We start from the raw sequence: 14,578 nt of genomic DNA, 5'->3' as shown, positions 1-14,578 counted from the left end.
TTCAAGATGAGTTAGTATCTTAGATCCTTTTCGTGCATTGAGTAAGCTACCACCAGAGGCTACTGGAGTTTGGTCAATGTCCAAACAACAAACTTCAGCCATGACTAGTTGATTAGTGGCATAAATTCTGTTTGGGAGAGGTAATGTAACAGGTTAGAATCATTACTATTTGTTATGAATTGAACTATATTTCTCAAAAAGATGTTCATGTTCCTAATCTCTAGTACCTGTGCACATGACCTTATTTAGAAATAGGGTCTTCTCAGATGTAATCAAGTTAAGAGGAGGTCATAATGAATAGGGTAGGACTTAAAACCAGTATGACTAATGTCTTTATGAAAAGAGACAGACACAGACACATGGGGAGAACACCATATGATGATGGAAGCAGAGAATGGAGTGACGCACCTACAAGCCAAAGAACCTCAAGAACTGCAGTCAACTCCAGAAGCAGGAGATAAGCATGGAACAGATTCTCCCTTAGAGCCTTCAGAGAGAGCACGGCCCTTGCAACAACTTGATTTCAGACTTCTAGCATCCAGAAGTGTGAAAAAATAAATTTCTATTGTTTTAAGCTAAACAGTTTGTGGTACTTTGTTACAACAGCCCCAAGAAACTAATATTGATAAATGTTGGCTTAGGAACCTACAATTCTGTCTTGAAGATGCTACATAAAACACCTTTTTTTCTTTCTTTTTAAGACTAGCCAACTACAGTATTGAGAAGGGGTGCAGATCAAGAGTTTGATCTGCAACTGACTGTGATCAATCAACTGAGATAACTCACAACCTTCACACCAGCCTATACATTTTTAGTGACAAAACGTTAAGTGTATTCACAAGAAAGGGAACACCCAAATGCCAGAAATAAAGGAACTAAAGACCAGAGTAACGGTTAGCAAGCACATAAGCTGATGCTACAGCTCTTCAGGCAATTGAAGGTGCTTGAATGGGAAAGATACTGGTCATAGTCACCTATGAAGACTCCACTGGAAACAAGGCCACATTTGCATGATGAAGACAGTTTTAACATTAAGACACAGCGCCTGGCAAATAAACTCTTCCTAAGGGCTGTAAAATTACTCAACAGAAAGGGTAGACTAGAGAAAAATTCCCACATAGCATAGGAAAATTATGAACCTAAAAGTTCATCTGTCTCTGGATATTTAGTCAGAATGCTGATATTCATAATTTCAGACCTAAAATTGTAGCCCCTATTCAGTATTAAAGAGACATTACCACAATCGAAACTTATCAGAACAAAGTAAAACAACAATTTGGGCTGCTTTAAGTTCTTGTACAAATGGAAGTATCCTCACCTCCCAAGGAATTGAGAATGCAATCTGGAATCCAGTATTTACCATATTACAAGCCACCAGTAAATAATTAAGTGCGAGAATAGGATTGGGCTAGAATAAGATCTCCTAAACCAATGAAAAAATTACTAAAAAGTAAAGGTCTCGCTATATATATTTCCTGGGTTTGTTCGAAGAGAATTATAAAGAATTGCGATCCTCACATGATGTTTATCCAAAATGTTTTCAATACTAATCTAGGGACAAGTATATGAATAAAAAGTTAAAATTATTTAAATGCACATAATGTGACAAATACAACAAATGCCTCTTATGTGACTTCTATACTTCTCTTGCATTCCATAAGGTTACCTTATGATCTGTGAGGGTGTCCGGCTAAGATTTTTGTGCTCGCTGGAGAATTTCTGAGACTGTGACCCTGAAGAATGGCTAGAGAATGCATGTTGTCTTACTCCTGAAGGATGCTGCAGTCGAGGAGGTAGTGCTGATGGGGCTTTTATTGGCTTGCTTGGATTCTTTGGCCCTCTGTAATCCGTATCTGTGATAAGAACCCAAAAGCACATCATAATATTCATAATTCTATATTATAAACAGCCCCCAGTACCACCACCCCAATCCCAAAGGAAGGATAGCTTGATGTGCTCCTACCAGAATGGAAATTTTGTCCAGAAGTAGGTTTTTTCATCTTCTTCCCTGACACTGTGTTCCAGCTTTCTGGGGGAGGTGCTTTGAGGTTCTTTGATGTGTGCCTTCAAAGACGGAAAACTTGTGATAGCTTAAAATACCTTAGTAAGAATACCTAAATATTCTGCATTTTTATTTTCAGCCTATATAACAATTTCCAGTTTTATTTCTTACATTAAAAACAAATCAGAATTTAAGTACAAACAGCATTTAGCAATCCAGATGTAATTCTAATCAAATAAAATGACATAAATCAAAAGCCTATTTTCTAATTTTAAAAAAGGAGGCCTAAATCACAATTTAAGCAAAAGTTAAATAAATACAGAATGACTTATTCTGTTAGATATAATAATGGTACTGTTGTTAAGGCAGGAAAAGAAGTCTTTATACTGTTAGTGGCACATATAAACATCTACCGGAGAAATGCGGTGTGATGTTTGAATTGCCTTCAAGATATGCCAATTTCATTTTATTTTTTTAAAAAGTATTAGGGAAAATAGACTAGAAAATACTGCCAAATGCTTGAGTTGCTAAAAATGGGTGCTGAATTATACTGGGATTCAAAAATTGCAGTGTTGATTATACTGGGGTTCTTTTCTTGAGACAGAGTCTTGCTCTGTCACCCAGGCTGAAGTGCAATGGCATGATCTCGGTTCACTGCAACCTCCACCTCCCAGGTTCAAGCAATTCTTCTGCCTCAGCCTCCAAGTAGCTGGGACTACAGGCGCACACTGCCATGTCCAGCTAATTTTTTGTATTTTAGTAGAGACAGGGTCTCACCATGTTGCCCAGGCTGGTTGCGAACTACTGAGCTCTAACAATCTGCCTGCCTCAGCCTCCCAAAGGGCTAGGATTACAGGAGTGGGCAACTGCGCCCAGACTGGGATTCTGTTCTTAATTTGTGTAGGTTTAAATTTTTCCAGTAAAGTTTAAGGTGTGACTTACTACCTTTTTCTCTAATAAAGACCAGCAGCAACTGAAACAAAGGTGCTCTATAACATAAGTCAACAATATTTTACTATTCCATCTGACAAACACTGACTGAATACTAACTACATGCAATGCAGTACTGAATGAATTTAAAATGAATCCCTCCAAAGCTTCCATATTACAATCTAGTCAATTTTTTGAACTGCCTTTGTGCACAATGGCACATTTTAAATAGTAAGTAACAAAACAATCTTCATTTAATGTCTGACAATGTGCAAAATCCTAATTTGCACATTTACTACTTTTTTAGAAGTCAGAACAAATATACTTTTATTTATTTATTTTTGAAACAGAGTCTAGCTCTGTTGCCAGGCTGGAGTGCAGTGGCATGACCTCGGCTCACTGCAACCTCCGCCTCCCAGGTTCAAGCCTGTCTCAGCCTCCCTAGTAGCTGGGCTTATAGGCATGCACTGCCACACCTAGCTAATTTTCTTTTTTTTTTTTTTTTTGAGACGGAGTTTCGCTCTTGTTACCCAGGCTGGAGTGCAATGGCGCAATCTCGGCTTACTGCAACCTCCGCCTCCTGGATTCAGGCAGTTCTCCTGCCTCAGCCTCCTGAGTAGCTGGGATTACAGGCACACGCTACCATGCCCAGCTAATTTTTTGTATTTTTAGTAGAGACAGGGCTTCACTATGTTGACCAGGATGGTCTCGATCTCTTGACCTTGTGATCCACCCACCTCGGCCTCCCAAAGTGCTGGGATTACAGGCGTGAGCCACCGCGCCCAGCCGCTAATTTTTGTATTTTTAGTAGAGACACCAGGTTTTCACCATGTTGGCCAGGATGGTCTCAATCTTCTGACTTTGTGATCTAACCACCTCAACCTCCCAAAGTGCTGGGATTGCAGGCATCAGACACCATACCTGGCCCAAATATATTTTCTATACACGGGCAATATCTTTCATTAAATTTGCAAATATAGAGGGTCATTTTAAAATGCTCATGATTAGGCTAAATGGACGAAGCAGTAAATGTCTTTTTTTTTCTTATTATTTCTTTTTGAATTAGAAACAGAGTTTCACTATGTTGGCCAGGCTGGTCTCGAACTCCTGACCTTGGATCCACCTGCCTCGGCCTCCCAAAGTGCTGAGATTACAGGCGTGAGCCACCGAGCCCAGCAAAGAAGCAGTAAATGTCTTAGCTGAAAATTAGTACATACTTCTTTCCCAGTTCTTCAACCAAAACTGGTCCATTCTCAGAATGAACTCCTTGAACATCTGCATTCAAAAATTTTCCATTGTGATCCAACCTAACCTGTCAAAATTCCAGAAGTGAAAAAAAAACATCAGTCATCTGCTTCCTTTGCATTAATCTTCAGTTTTTAGTTTTTTTGGGGTTTTTGTTTTATTTTGAGACAAGGTCTTGCTCTGTTACCCAGGCTGGAGTGCAGTGGCACAATTTCGGCTCACTGCAACATCCACCTCCCTGGTTCAAGCCTGGGATTATCCTGCCTCAGCCTCCTGAGTAGCTGGGATTACAGGCATGTACCACCACCCTCAGCTAAGGTGGGGTTTTTTTTGTATTTTTAGCAGAGACATGGTTTCACCATGTTGGCCAGGCTGGTCTCGAACTCCTGACCTCAAGTGATCTGACTGCCTCGACTTCCCAAAGTGCTGGGATTACAGGCGTGAGCCACCTCGCCCAGCCAGTTTTTTTAAAATTTAGTCTTTAATTAAACAGAAAATAAAGTTTGTCAGTAAAAACAAAGTATAAGTTCAAAAAGGTCTACAATAAAATCCATCTCCTTAACCTCTCAGACCTATCTCCTACCTAAAAGAAAAAAAAAACTTTTCTTCTCTGTTCTTCTAAATTTTTTTCTAAACTAATTTTCTAAATTATTCAAAAAGTAGAAGCACAGTTTGTTAAGGCTCTAAACAAAAGAGGCAACATGTCCTGGTTCTGAAGGCAGGGCTGTGGTCCCACACACCCCAGGCTTCCAGGCCTGGCTTTTCCACTTACCAGCAATATGACCTCAGGCAAGTTATTTTTCTCTCCCTTTAGTTTCCTCATAATGCAAAATGGAGCTAATAATAGTACCTACATCACAGAACTCATGGAGATGGAATGAGAGTGCACAGGATACACATAAAGGATACCAACTTGCACACAGCAACCACTCTACAAATGAGAGCAACTATTATTATCTTCCCATTTTTCCTATATTAAAAATGTGCAACTGTGATCTTTTTTTATCCCTAAAAATAGATCCATTAACTGTTCTCTAGCATACAATTAGCATTACCCAAAGGTAAATCTATGATAAAAGAGTGATTAATAAGCCTAAGGTTTCTTCCTATCGGTAATCTGCCCACATACAGGACAATGCTTTAAGCAACCTCCCACTTTTAGTAGTAAATCAAAGTTCTCAATCTGATATTTCATTCTTCATCAGTCCAACAGACATTTTTCCTCCAAAAGTTTCATAATAAATTTTTTCTGAACTTAGTTTTTAATCAAAAGTTTAAACTACACCTAACTTCAGTGAACAAAAGTCACCTTAGAGTCAGTCACTTCAGTTTCTTAAAATTTTAATGAAATGTTATCCAAATAAAATGGTCAAGTAGTAGAAATGGAAATAAAATACTCTAAAAAGGAAAAAAAAATAAAGTATGTGCTTTACTATCTATTTTATCAAAACACCTACTTTACCAAAAGCAATTTCAACCTCAAAGGAAATATGCTTGATTTAAAATAAACAACACAACTTTAGTGATACAGCATAAGCCATATTCTCTTCTCTGTTGAGAAGGGTAGGGAGAGAGGCCTTTAAATCCTGGATTTAATCTCCTTTGTTCTCTTTCAAGTTTTCCCCAACAATGTAGTAAAAACTTCCGCAATTCCCTTCTACAATTAGAGCAGACAATCCCGTAACACAGTATCTCAATGAATCATGTTCTCTTCTCCCTCACCTTTAAATACCCAGAATCAGAACTATTAAAGGTTCTGAAGATAACGTCCATGGTTGATGTCCCAGATAAAACCCTGGCTAATCAGATGATTTCACATAAACCAATTTATCACATAATATGATAATATTATAAGAATATTATGATTTAAAGTAAATGAGTGTTTCCTCCATAAGTCAAGAAGAAATGTTTGCCAATGACTGTTTTAAAGTAGTTTTTTTCAAAGGCAATACTTTTTGATGAAAATGATTTCTGATGAGAACTAACTTCCACATAACATCGTCTGTGTATGTGGGGGTTATGTTTTTGTTTTTGAAACAGCAATATTTTTCCATAAACAAAGAAGAAAAAAAAAAACAAGAAAAGAGACCCCGTAAATTATCTTACCTAGGGTTTCTTCTGCCTAAGCATTATTGACACTTTGGACTAGGTATTCTTTGTTAGAAGGAGATGAGGGAGGCTGTCCTGTACATTGTAGAATGTTTGGCCACAGGCTTGGCCTCTACCCACTAGATGTCAGTAGCATCCTCCCAGTTGTGACAATAAAAAATGTCCCCAGACACTGCTGAATAGTTGGGTGTTTGGGGAGGGGGTTGACTACCAAATTAAGAAACAACTGATTTTAATCCAACTTTTTCCTTTAACAATCAGTTACTCAAACCCAGGGCAGCTGCTTATCCAAATTAATTGGCAAAAACTCCTCTGTGGTTCACTTTCCTTCCTCAGTCCAATAGTAAACATTATGTATGTATAGAAATCTCCCAACATGATTTTCATAAACAAAACTAAATGACCTATAAAGTTAATTTTCAATCAATTTCAGCCTATTTGAACAAAAATACCTAAATATCTGAAATGTTATTATTACTTCTTTGAACCAAGTAACACCAAATGCTGAATTATTTTTAAAGATCATGTGATGGATGCCACGGTTTTGGATACACACAATTTTGGCAATGTATTCAAATGAATCAAAAACCTGAATACTTGTAAACTATTAAAATGTATACACATGATAAATATATTCTGAAATCCGAAATTAACAACACATTCATACCTCAGCTGTATTCTCCGTTCCTATTAGAAAAAATAAGGTTTCAAGTAAAATCTCTTCTTTTACACAAGTCACTTACTTGACATTTGTCTCCAACTTCATATTGTAAGCCAGCAGCAATGGAATAATCACGTTTCTGCTGAGCTGGTTAAAAAAAAAAATCAGTAATAATATAAAGTTGACTTATTTTCAAGTGCTACAAAGCAAATTTATGGAAAATGCGGATTTTTAACTCACCTTGTTTAGACTTCAGCCAAATTTCATATTCTACATTTCTATAGACTGCGGGATTGAGTGACTTAAGAACCTTTCTAGACAAAGGCAGGCTAGTAGAGTTCCCATTGTTCTTCAGCTGCTAAACAAAGAAAGTCAGGAAGTCCAATCAACACATAAGTGCTTTTAAAACATTTTTGTCTAAGATACATGTAAGAGTAAAGTCAAATGAATAAAGAAACTTGAAAAAATTACAAAGTCACCAAATAAATTTCTTAGTAGATGATTCTAACTTGACTGAAATGTATCAGAAAAAAGAAAAAACTTAATAAATTTATATGCTTAAAGAACTAGTTAAAACCACTTAAAAAAAAAAATACCTCATCCCCTGACAAAGGTTTAAATCCATTCACATCAGCAGCAGCAGTTTTATTCCTATAAAGAAAAATAACCACAATTAGAAGCAGAAAAAGATATTTGCATGTAATTACCTTCTAATCTCATCTAAAAGTCTTCAAAGTCAGAACTATGCTCCAAAATGTCAGAACTATATTCCAGTGAGATGTCATACAAGTTTTAGTATAAGTGTATCTATATATAAAAGGGTATATATAAGCAAATATGTATACGTAAGATAGATGTCAAAGACATCAGTAATTCTAACTGGCTCAGTAATCAATAAGAAAACAAAATAAACTGTGAAATATGGGTGGGTAGAATAATTGAATTTACAAAACAATGTAAAAACATCCTTTCAATATACACATGAGGCCTCGTTTTAAAAAAATACTCTATTTACAACAAAAGTATCTATTGGCAGAATTGACAACACTTTCATTAAAAATACTGTACATTAAATAATATTCAGCACAATGAAAGCACCATCATCGGCCCTTTGAATTCACTGCCGCATACATATCTACACATTCATATACTCAAGTAAGTACTTGGGCATCTACTATGTGCCATGCACTATACACAGCTGACCTTTGAACGACAAGTTTGAACTGTGCAGGTCCACTTACACATTTTTTTCAACCAAAAGCATTTGAAAATACAGTATTCCCAGGATCTGACACCCAAGTATACAGAGGGCCAACTTTTCATATAAACAGGTTCACAGGACCCACTGCAGAACTTGAATATCCACAGATTGTGGTATACTCAAGAGCCCCAATCCCCTGGCATACACCAAGGGATGACTGTGGTATTAGGTACTAGGGTCTAGCATTTAAGAGAACAAAAGCTCTGCCCACAAACAGATTAAAAACTACACAAGTAATTAGCATGTTAAATGCTGATAAATGCTATGAGGAGAAAAAAAAAGTAGGGGAAAAAAATGAGTGTTGAGATGTAGGCTGATAATAGTTGAGCTCTGTGTCCCCACCCAAAATCTCATCTTGCATTGTAATACTCCCCACATGTCAAGGGCAAGACCAGGTGAAGATAACTGAATCATGGCGGTGGTTCCCCCATGCCGTTCTCATGACAGTTCTCACAAGATCTGATGGTTTTATAAGAAAGAGGCCACAGTGGTTCACGCCTATAACCCCAGCATTTTGGGAGGCTAAGGCGGGTGGATCACATAAGGTCAGGAGTTCAAGACCAGCCTGACCAACATGGTGAAACCCCATCTCCATTGAAAATACAAACTTAGACAGGCATGGTGGTGCACACTTGTAATGCCAGCTACTTGGGAGGCTGAGGTAGGAGAACTGCTTGAGTCAGGGAGGTGTCGTTAGAGTGAGGCGAGATGGTGCCACTGCACTCCAGCCTGGGAAACAAAAGCAAAACTCCATCTCAAAAAAAAAAAAAAAAAAAGCAAGCGGCTTACCCCTTTGCTGGCACTTTGCTAGCACTCATTCTGTCTCCGGCTGCCCTGTGAAGAGATGCCTTCTGCCATGGTTCTAAGTTTCCTGAGGCCTCCTCAACCATGTGGAGCTATGCGTCAATTAAACCTCTTTCCTTTATAAATTACCCAGTCATGGCTATCTATTCATAGAAGCATGAGAAGGAACACACAGCCTCAAAGTAAGAAACAGGATAAGGCCAGGCGCAGTGGCTCAAGCCTGTAATCCCAGCACTTTGGGAGGCCGAGGCGGGTGGATCACGAGGTCGAGAGATCGAGACCATCCTGGTCAACATGGTGAAACCCCGTCTCTACTAAAAATACAAAAAATTAGCTGGGCATGGTGGCACGTGCCTGTAATCCCAGCTACTCTGGAGGCTGAGGCAGGAGAATTGCCTGAACCCAGGAGGCGGAGGTTGCGGTGAGCCGAGATCACGCCATTGCACTCCAGCCTGGGTAACAAGAGCGAAACTCCGTCTCAAAAAAAAAGAAACAGGATAAGGAAAGGCCTTCCTGAGATGTCTTTTTGAATAAAGAAGGGTGGTGAGAAAGTAAGCCATATGACTACTTAGTATTCCAGGCAGAAAACAGCACATGCAAAGATCCTGAGGTGGACAAAGGGCTACTAAGGCTGAACAGAGTGATGAAAAGGCAAGGGGAGATGGGGTGAGAGAGTCTCCGACTTGGACCCACATGTACTCTTCTGTCCTACAAATCCTCCTTACTGAATCAATTTCTAGTTTTCAGTCCCTAGGTCTGTATCTTTAAATGCAGCAATATTTAAGAGACCCCCAGTGAAAAGAATAACAGGCACAAGAGTGTAAGTACATCCTTGGTCTTCCCTCCTTATTACTATACTATGCCTATCTACCTTGTCATGGTTATATAGCATTTTTCTTCCCTAACTGAAGCCCTGTCCTGCCTAAGTCAGAAATGATCAAGTAAAAAGAAATTTTAAGGGCAGGTACAGTGGCTCCCGCCTGTAATCCCAGCTCTATGGGAGGGCGAGGCAGGCAGATCAGCTGAGGTTGGGAGTTCATGACCAGCCTGACCAACATGTAGAAACCCCATCTCTACTAAAAATTAGCTGGGCATGGTGGTGCAGGCCTGTAATCCCAGCTACTGGGGAGGCTGAGGCAGGAGAATCGCTTGAACCCAGGAGGTGTAGGTTATAGTGAGTCGAGATCACACCACTGCACTCCAGCATGGGCAACAAGAACGAAACTTGGTCTCAAAAAAAAAAAAAAAAAATTAATAATGCAATGAAAAGATAATCCACATTCCAAGAACAATAATAGTACAGTATAAAAAGAAAAACTAAACACAATAGTAAGCACATCTTACATACCCGTTGTACCTTCTCTGGTAAACTTCTCCAGCTTATTAGCCCCTACTCTATACTTCATCTGCCAACTGCCATACAAGACTCAGTGTTTCTAATACCATTAACACCCACAGCAACCAAAGGGCATGTGCTAGAAGTTCCTCAACCCCAATCACAGGTAATTAATTACAAGCTAGTCATGCTCTCTTCCAGTGTCCCCCATGCTTAATGACATGGTGCTTAATGAAAACCATAGAGCAATATTTCTATCTATGCAAAGTATTTTAGAGTACTGAAATTGAGGCTTTGTAGAGAATTTAAGTAACTTGCCCCAAGTCAAGTCAAGTTAGCAGGAAGCCATGATTGAAACCACAGCCCAACGTCTTAAACACTACTTTACACGTCTTGTGTGAAAAAGAAAGCTAAGCCTCAGAGACTCGACGTTCAAATGTATTTACTCACAACCTACACAGAGGCATCACCCAGAGGTGTTCACATACTCATAGCCCCATTTTGGAACTTTCATTAGCTAAAAAGAGCCACTACATAAGGACGAAAACAATAAAAGAAAGTGAAGGAAATCAAAACGGCCATTTTATTTCATTACTGGGTATGTGAACAATTAACAAGTTAACTTACTTTAAAATTTTACAATACACACACAGATAAGTAGGACCAATCTATTCTACAAATACATGTCTAGACTGCACAGGTGTAGATTCTCATCAACCAAAAACACCAACTTTCAAAACAAACAGCCCATAATAGAAATTAGGTAAAATCAGTGGCAGGGATAAAGCAAATTCTGCAGATTGCTGTATTTTATGAATACCATTAACACCTCAATATATGTATGCAAAGACATTTACTGAATTGTAAAGACATTTACTTAAATGTTTCCTTGTACGGCATTAAGAAGATATTTTAGGATTTCATTCTTACTCGCAACTGTCATCTTCTGAATCTGATATTTCACTGTTGTCTTCATCAGCTACTTCCAATGTATCTAGTTCCATGACAATTTTACTAACATCAGTTTTAAATACCTTCTCATACAGCAATTCATAAAGGAGAGCTGCAATTAATGAGAGACAGATTTGCTAACATTAACTACAAGCAATTTTTTTAAAACAGAAGCAGACCATAACCTTTTAATTTTCTATTGCTCAGGCTTTTATAATCCTGACTAGATATCTGCAAAATCTTATGGTCAATAACATAATTTAATCAGAAAGTTACCTGGGCTACAACTAAAATTTCTGTAAGTGAAGTTAAGTAGTTTAAAATAATCGCAAAACACAGTGCCATTTTTAAAACTAACACTATCACAACTGTGCAACAAGTATGACAATGGGAAAAGCCAAAATACATATATTAAGCAATGATTACTACTACATTCCACATACTTGATGGTACGCACCTGTATACATCCTCATGTTTAATCCTAGCACAGTGAAGCATTATTCTGATTGTACAGATAAGGAAACTGAGACTTAAGGATGTCATACAACATACCCAATCTTAAGAGACTTAGATGAAAAACAGTAAGAAGCATTAAAATTGCTAGAAAGAGGAATATAATATAGTACATACTAGCTGACAAGTCAGAAGACTTGGATGCTAGTCTCAGCTTTCCCACTAATTGTAACCTTGGACAAGCGCTTCTCAGGTTTCTATAGAAAGGATGTTTGACTACATAATCTAGCTCCAGATTTTAATTTTATATAAAGAACTAAAAAAGAAGCTGTTACAAAATATACTCTCAGCAGCCACTGAAAGAAAGAAGCATATTTTAGATACTTTGTTGCTTTAAATAAAGTAAAATTTAAAAACTCCAGTCCTGAATATAGGGAAATATATTTTAACAAAAATTCAAAAATACATGGATTTTAGGACTCTCATTTGGTGTTATTACAATGAGCTTTAAGAAAACAAATGTACTGGCCTGGCGCAGTGGCTCACGCCTGTAATCCCAGCACTTTGAGACGCTGAGGCAGGCGGATCATGACATCAAGAGATCGAGACCATCCTGGCCAACATGGTGAAACCCTGCCTCTACTAAAAATACAGAAATTAGCTAGGCGTGGTGGCGTGCGCCTTTAGTCCCAGCTACTTGGGAGGCTGAGGCAGAAGAATTGCTTGAACCTGCGAGGTGGAGGTTGCAGTGAACCAAGATCGCGCCACTGCACTCCAGCCTGGAGCCTGGTGACAAAATGAGACTGTCTTCAAAAAAAAAAAAAAAAAAAAAAAAAGACACACAAAGAAAACAAATGTACTAACAATTCATCAACAATGGGGCCAGGTATGGAGGCTCATGCTTATAATCCCAACACTTTGGAGGCCAAGGCAGGCAGAACACTTGAGGTTAGGAGTTTAAGACAGGCTGGCCAACATGGTGAAACCCTGTCACTACAATAAAAACACAAAAATTAACCATTGTGGTGGTGCACACCTGTAATTCCAGCTACTAGGGAGGCTGAGGCAGGAGAATCACTTGAACCCAGAAGCCAGTGGTTGCAGTGAACCAAGATCACGCCACTGCACTCCAGTCTGGGTGACAGAGCGAGACCCTGTCTTAAAAAACAGCAACAAAAAAAAAACAATGGGTGTCCACCTCTAAATGAGTTCCCACAGAGACCTCCTTCTTAAAGACGATCTTTCTTCCAGATTCCAGGAACATGAGTTACAGCCCTCGTATTACCCAAACCATAGGCACTTAAAAGCACAGGAAAGACAAGCTCTAGGAGCTCTCTTCCAAAGCTGAAATACCAGATTGCAATGAGCTAGGAGAGGGAGATGAAACAGCCCAAGGTATAGAGGCCAGACTTTCAAATCTTAAAATGGATTAATTTTTTAAAATAGTGTATTACACGTATCTTTACTGGTTACCACTAGCTTAAGAGCAGAGAAAAAAGCTGTCACTTGCTTTATATGATTGATCTGTGCTGTGTCAGAACGGATGATATAACAGAAACTGGTAGGAAGAGTCACTGCTCTGCTATAGCAGTTAATTCTCAAACAGAATAAGGGCAAGGGGAATTCATAGGCCAAGGAAACACTTGGCAAAATCTGGAGATATTTCTGGTTGTCACAATAGGAGAGTATGTTACTGACATCCACTAGGTAGAAACCAAAGATGCTACATAACATCCTAAAGTTCAAAAGAGAGCCCTAAAACAGGATTATCTGGCCCAAAACGTCAGTAGTGCCAAGGTTCAAAATGCTGCCGTGGAGCCAAATACAATCAAATGTTTATTTGCTCACTCATTTGGATTTTCAAGCTATACACTAACAGTTTTAAAGATGCGTATAAATCTTTATTACTGAAATTACTGCAGAAAAAAAAAAGTTGGCATTTACAAGTCAACCTCTAGCTACAAGCTCCCTTTCCTCCCATTTTTCTCATTTTTTTTTTTTTTTTGGTTTTGTTTGAGTTTGAGACAAGGTCTCACTCTGTTGCCCAAAATGGAGTGTGGTGGCACAATCATAGCTTACTGCAGCCTTGACTTCCAGGGCTCAAGTGATGCCCCGCCTCAGCCTCCCAAGTAGTTGGGACCACAGATCTGCACCACCAGGCTCAGCTACCTTTCCTCCTGTTGCAACAAGTTTTTATTATAATATTAATAATATTCCTATAATTTAATGTTCTTGGATATATCTTTTATATTACAACAGAATACAATTATTTGCTCTAATTTGTTTCTATTAAGACTGTGTAAGTTTAGGAATGTAATTTGCCTTATAAACACAAGGTGATACTTACACTGACACATAGCAGAGCTTTCTTTATACTTTATGGGATACACAATATCATAATGATTTCCATTTGAAAAACACAGTAATACCTGAAAAAGAAAAAGACACATTTCAGACTCTCATATACATGACATTTACATAGCAAAGTATGTCTCCAATACCTCTGAATTACTAGACCATTTCCAAACAGAACGTGAGTATTTTAAGAGTAGCCTAAAGCTTCAATGTTGTCAAGCTACAGTACATCCATATGCTAAAATGCTATAGAAGCAATAAATTTAAAAATTCAAAATGATTTCTGGAAATGTTTATAGGATCACCAAAAAACAAAAACAATATATGAAAACATGCTTTCAACTACTTAAAAAGCCAGATCCCTTAGAGAGTCCCAGAAACCCAAAAACCTTCGTAACAGTAGTATTTCACTCAATTTCCCTCTAACTTATCACCACTAGCATGGTGGCGCACAAGTCACTTCAATCTGGC

The 14,578-nt window shown here is 38.3% G+C and overlaps 1 protein-coding gene across 3 annotated transcripts in view; it reads right to left on the bottom strand.

Moving 5' to 3' along the window:
• The window catches only part of OTUD4 (OTU deubiquitinase 4), a 47,209-nt gene that overhangs the window by 16,161 nt on the left and 16,470 nt on the right, over positions 1–14,578 (bottom strand). For 2 of the 3 annotated variants that reach the window (XM_003928008.4, XM_010338631.3), the window contains exons 6-13: positions 14,100–14,181; positions 11,279–11,411; positions 7,544–7,598; positions 7,188–7,305; positions 7,030–7,094; positions 4,150–4,244; positions 1,964–2,064; positions 1,667–1,853 (exon numbers count right to left, since the gene is read on the bottom strand). In XM_003928008.4, the coding sequence (XP_003928057.3) occupies positions 1,667–1,853; positions 1,964–2,064; positions 4,150–4,244; positions 7,030–7,094; positions 7,188–7,305; positions 7,544–7,598; positions 11,279–11,411; positions 14,100–14,181 (836 nt within the window). The remainder of the gene's footprint in view (positions 1–1,666; positions 1,854–1,963; positions 2,065–4,149; positions 4,245–7,029; positions 7,095–7,187; positions 7,306–7,543; positions 7,599–11,278; positions 11,412–14,099; positions 14,182–14,578) is intronic. The other variant, XM_074396856.1, reaches the window with a different exon arrangement.

Source organism: Saimiri boliviensis, chromosome 3, assembly GCF_048565385.1.
Source record: "Saimiri boliviensis isolate mSaiBol1 chromosome 3, mSaiBol1.pri, whole genome shotgun sequence".
Taxonomy (NCBI): domain Eukaryota; kingdom Metazoa; phylum Chordata; class Mammalia; order Primates; family Cebidae; genus Saimiri; species Saimiri boliviensis.
The sequence above is the reverse complement of the archived record's forward strand: the minus strand, read 5'-3'. Positions and strand labels throughout refer to the sequence as shown.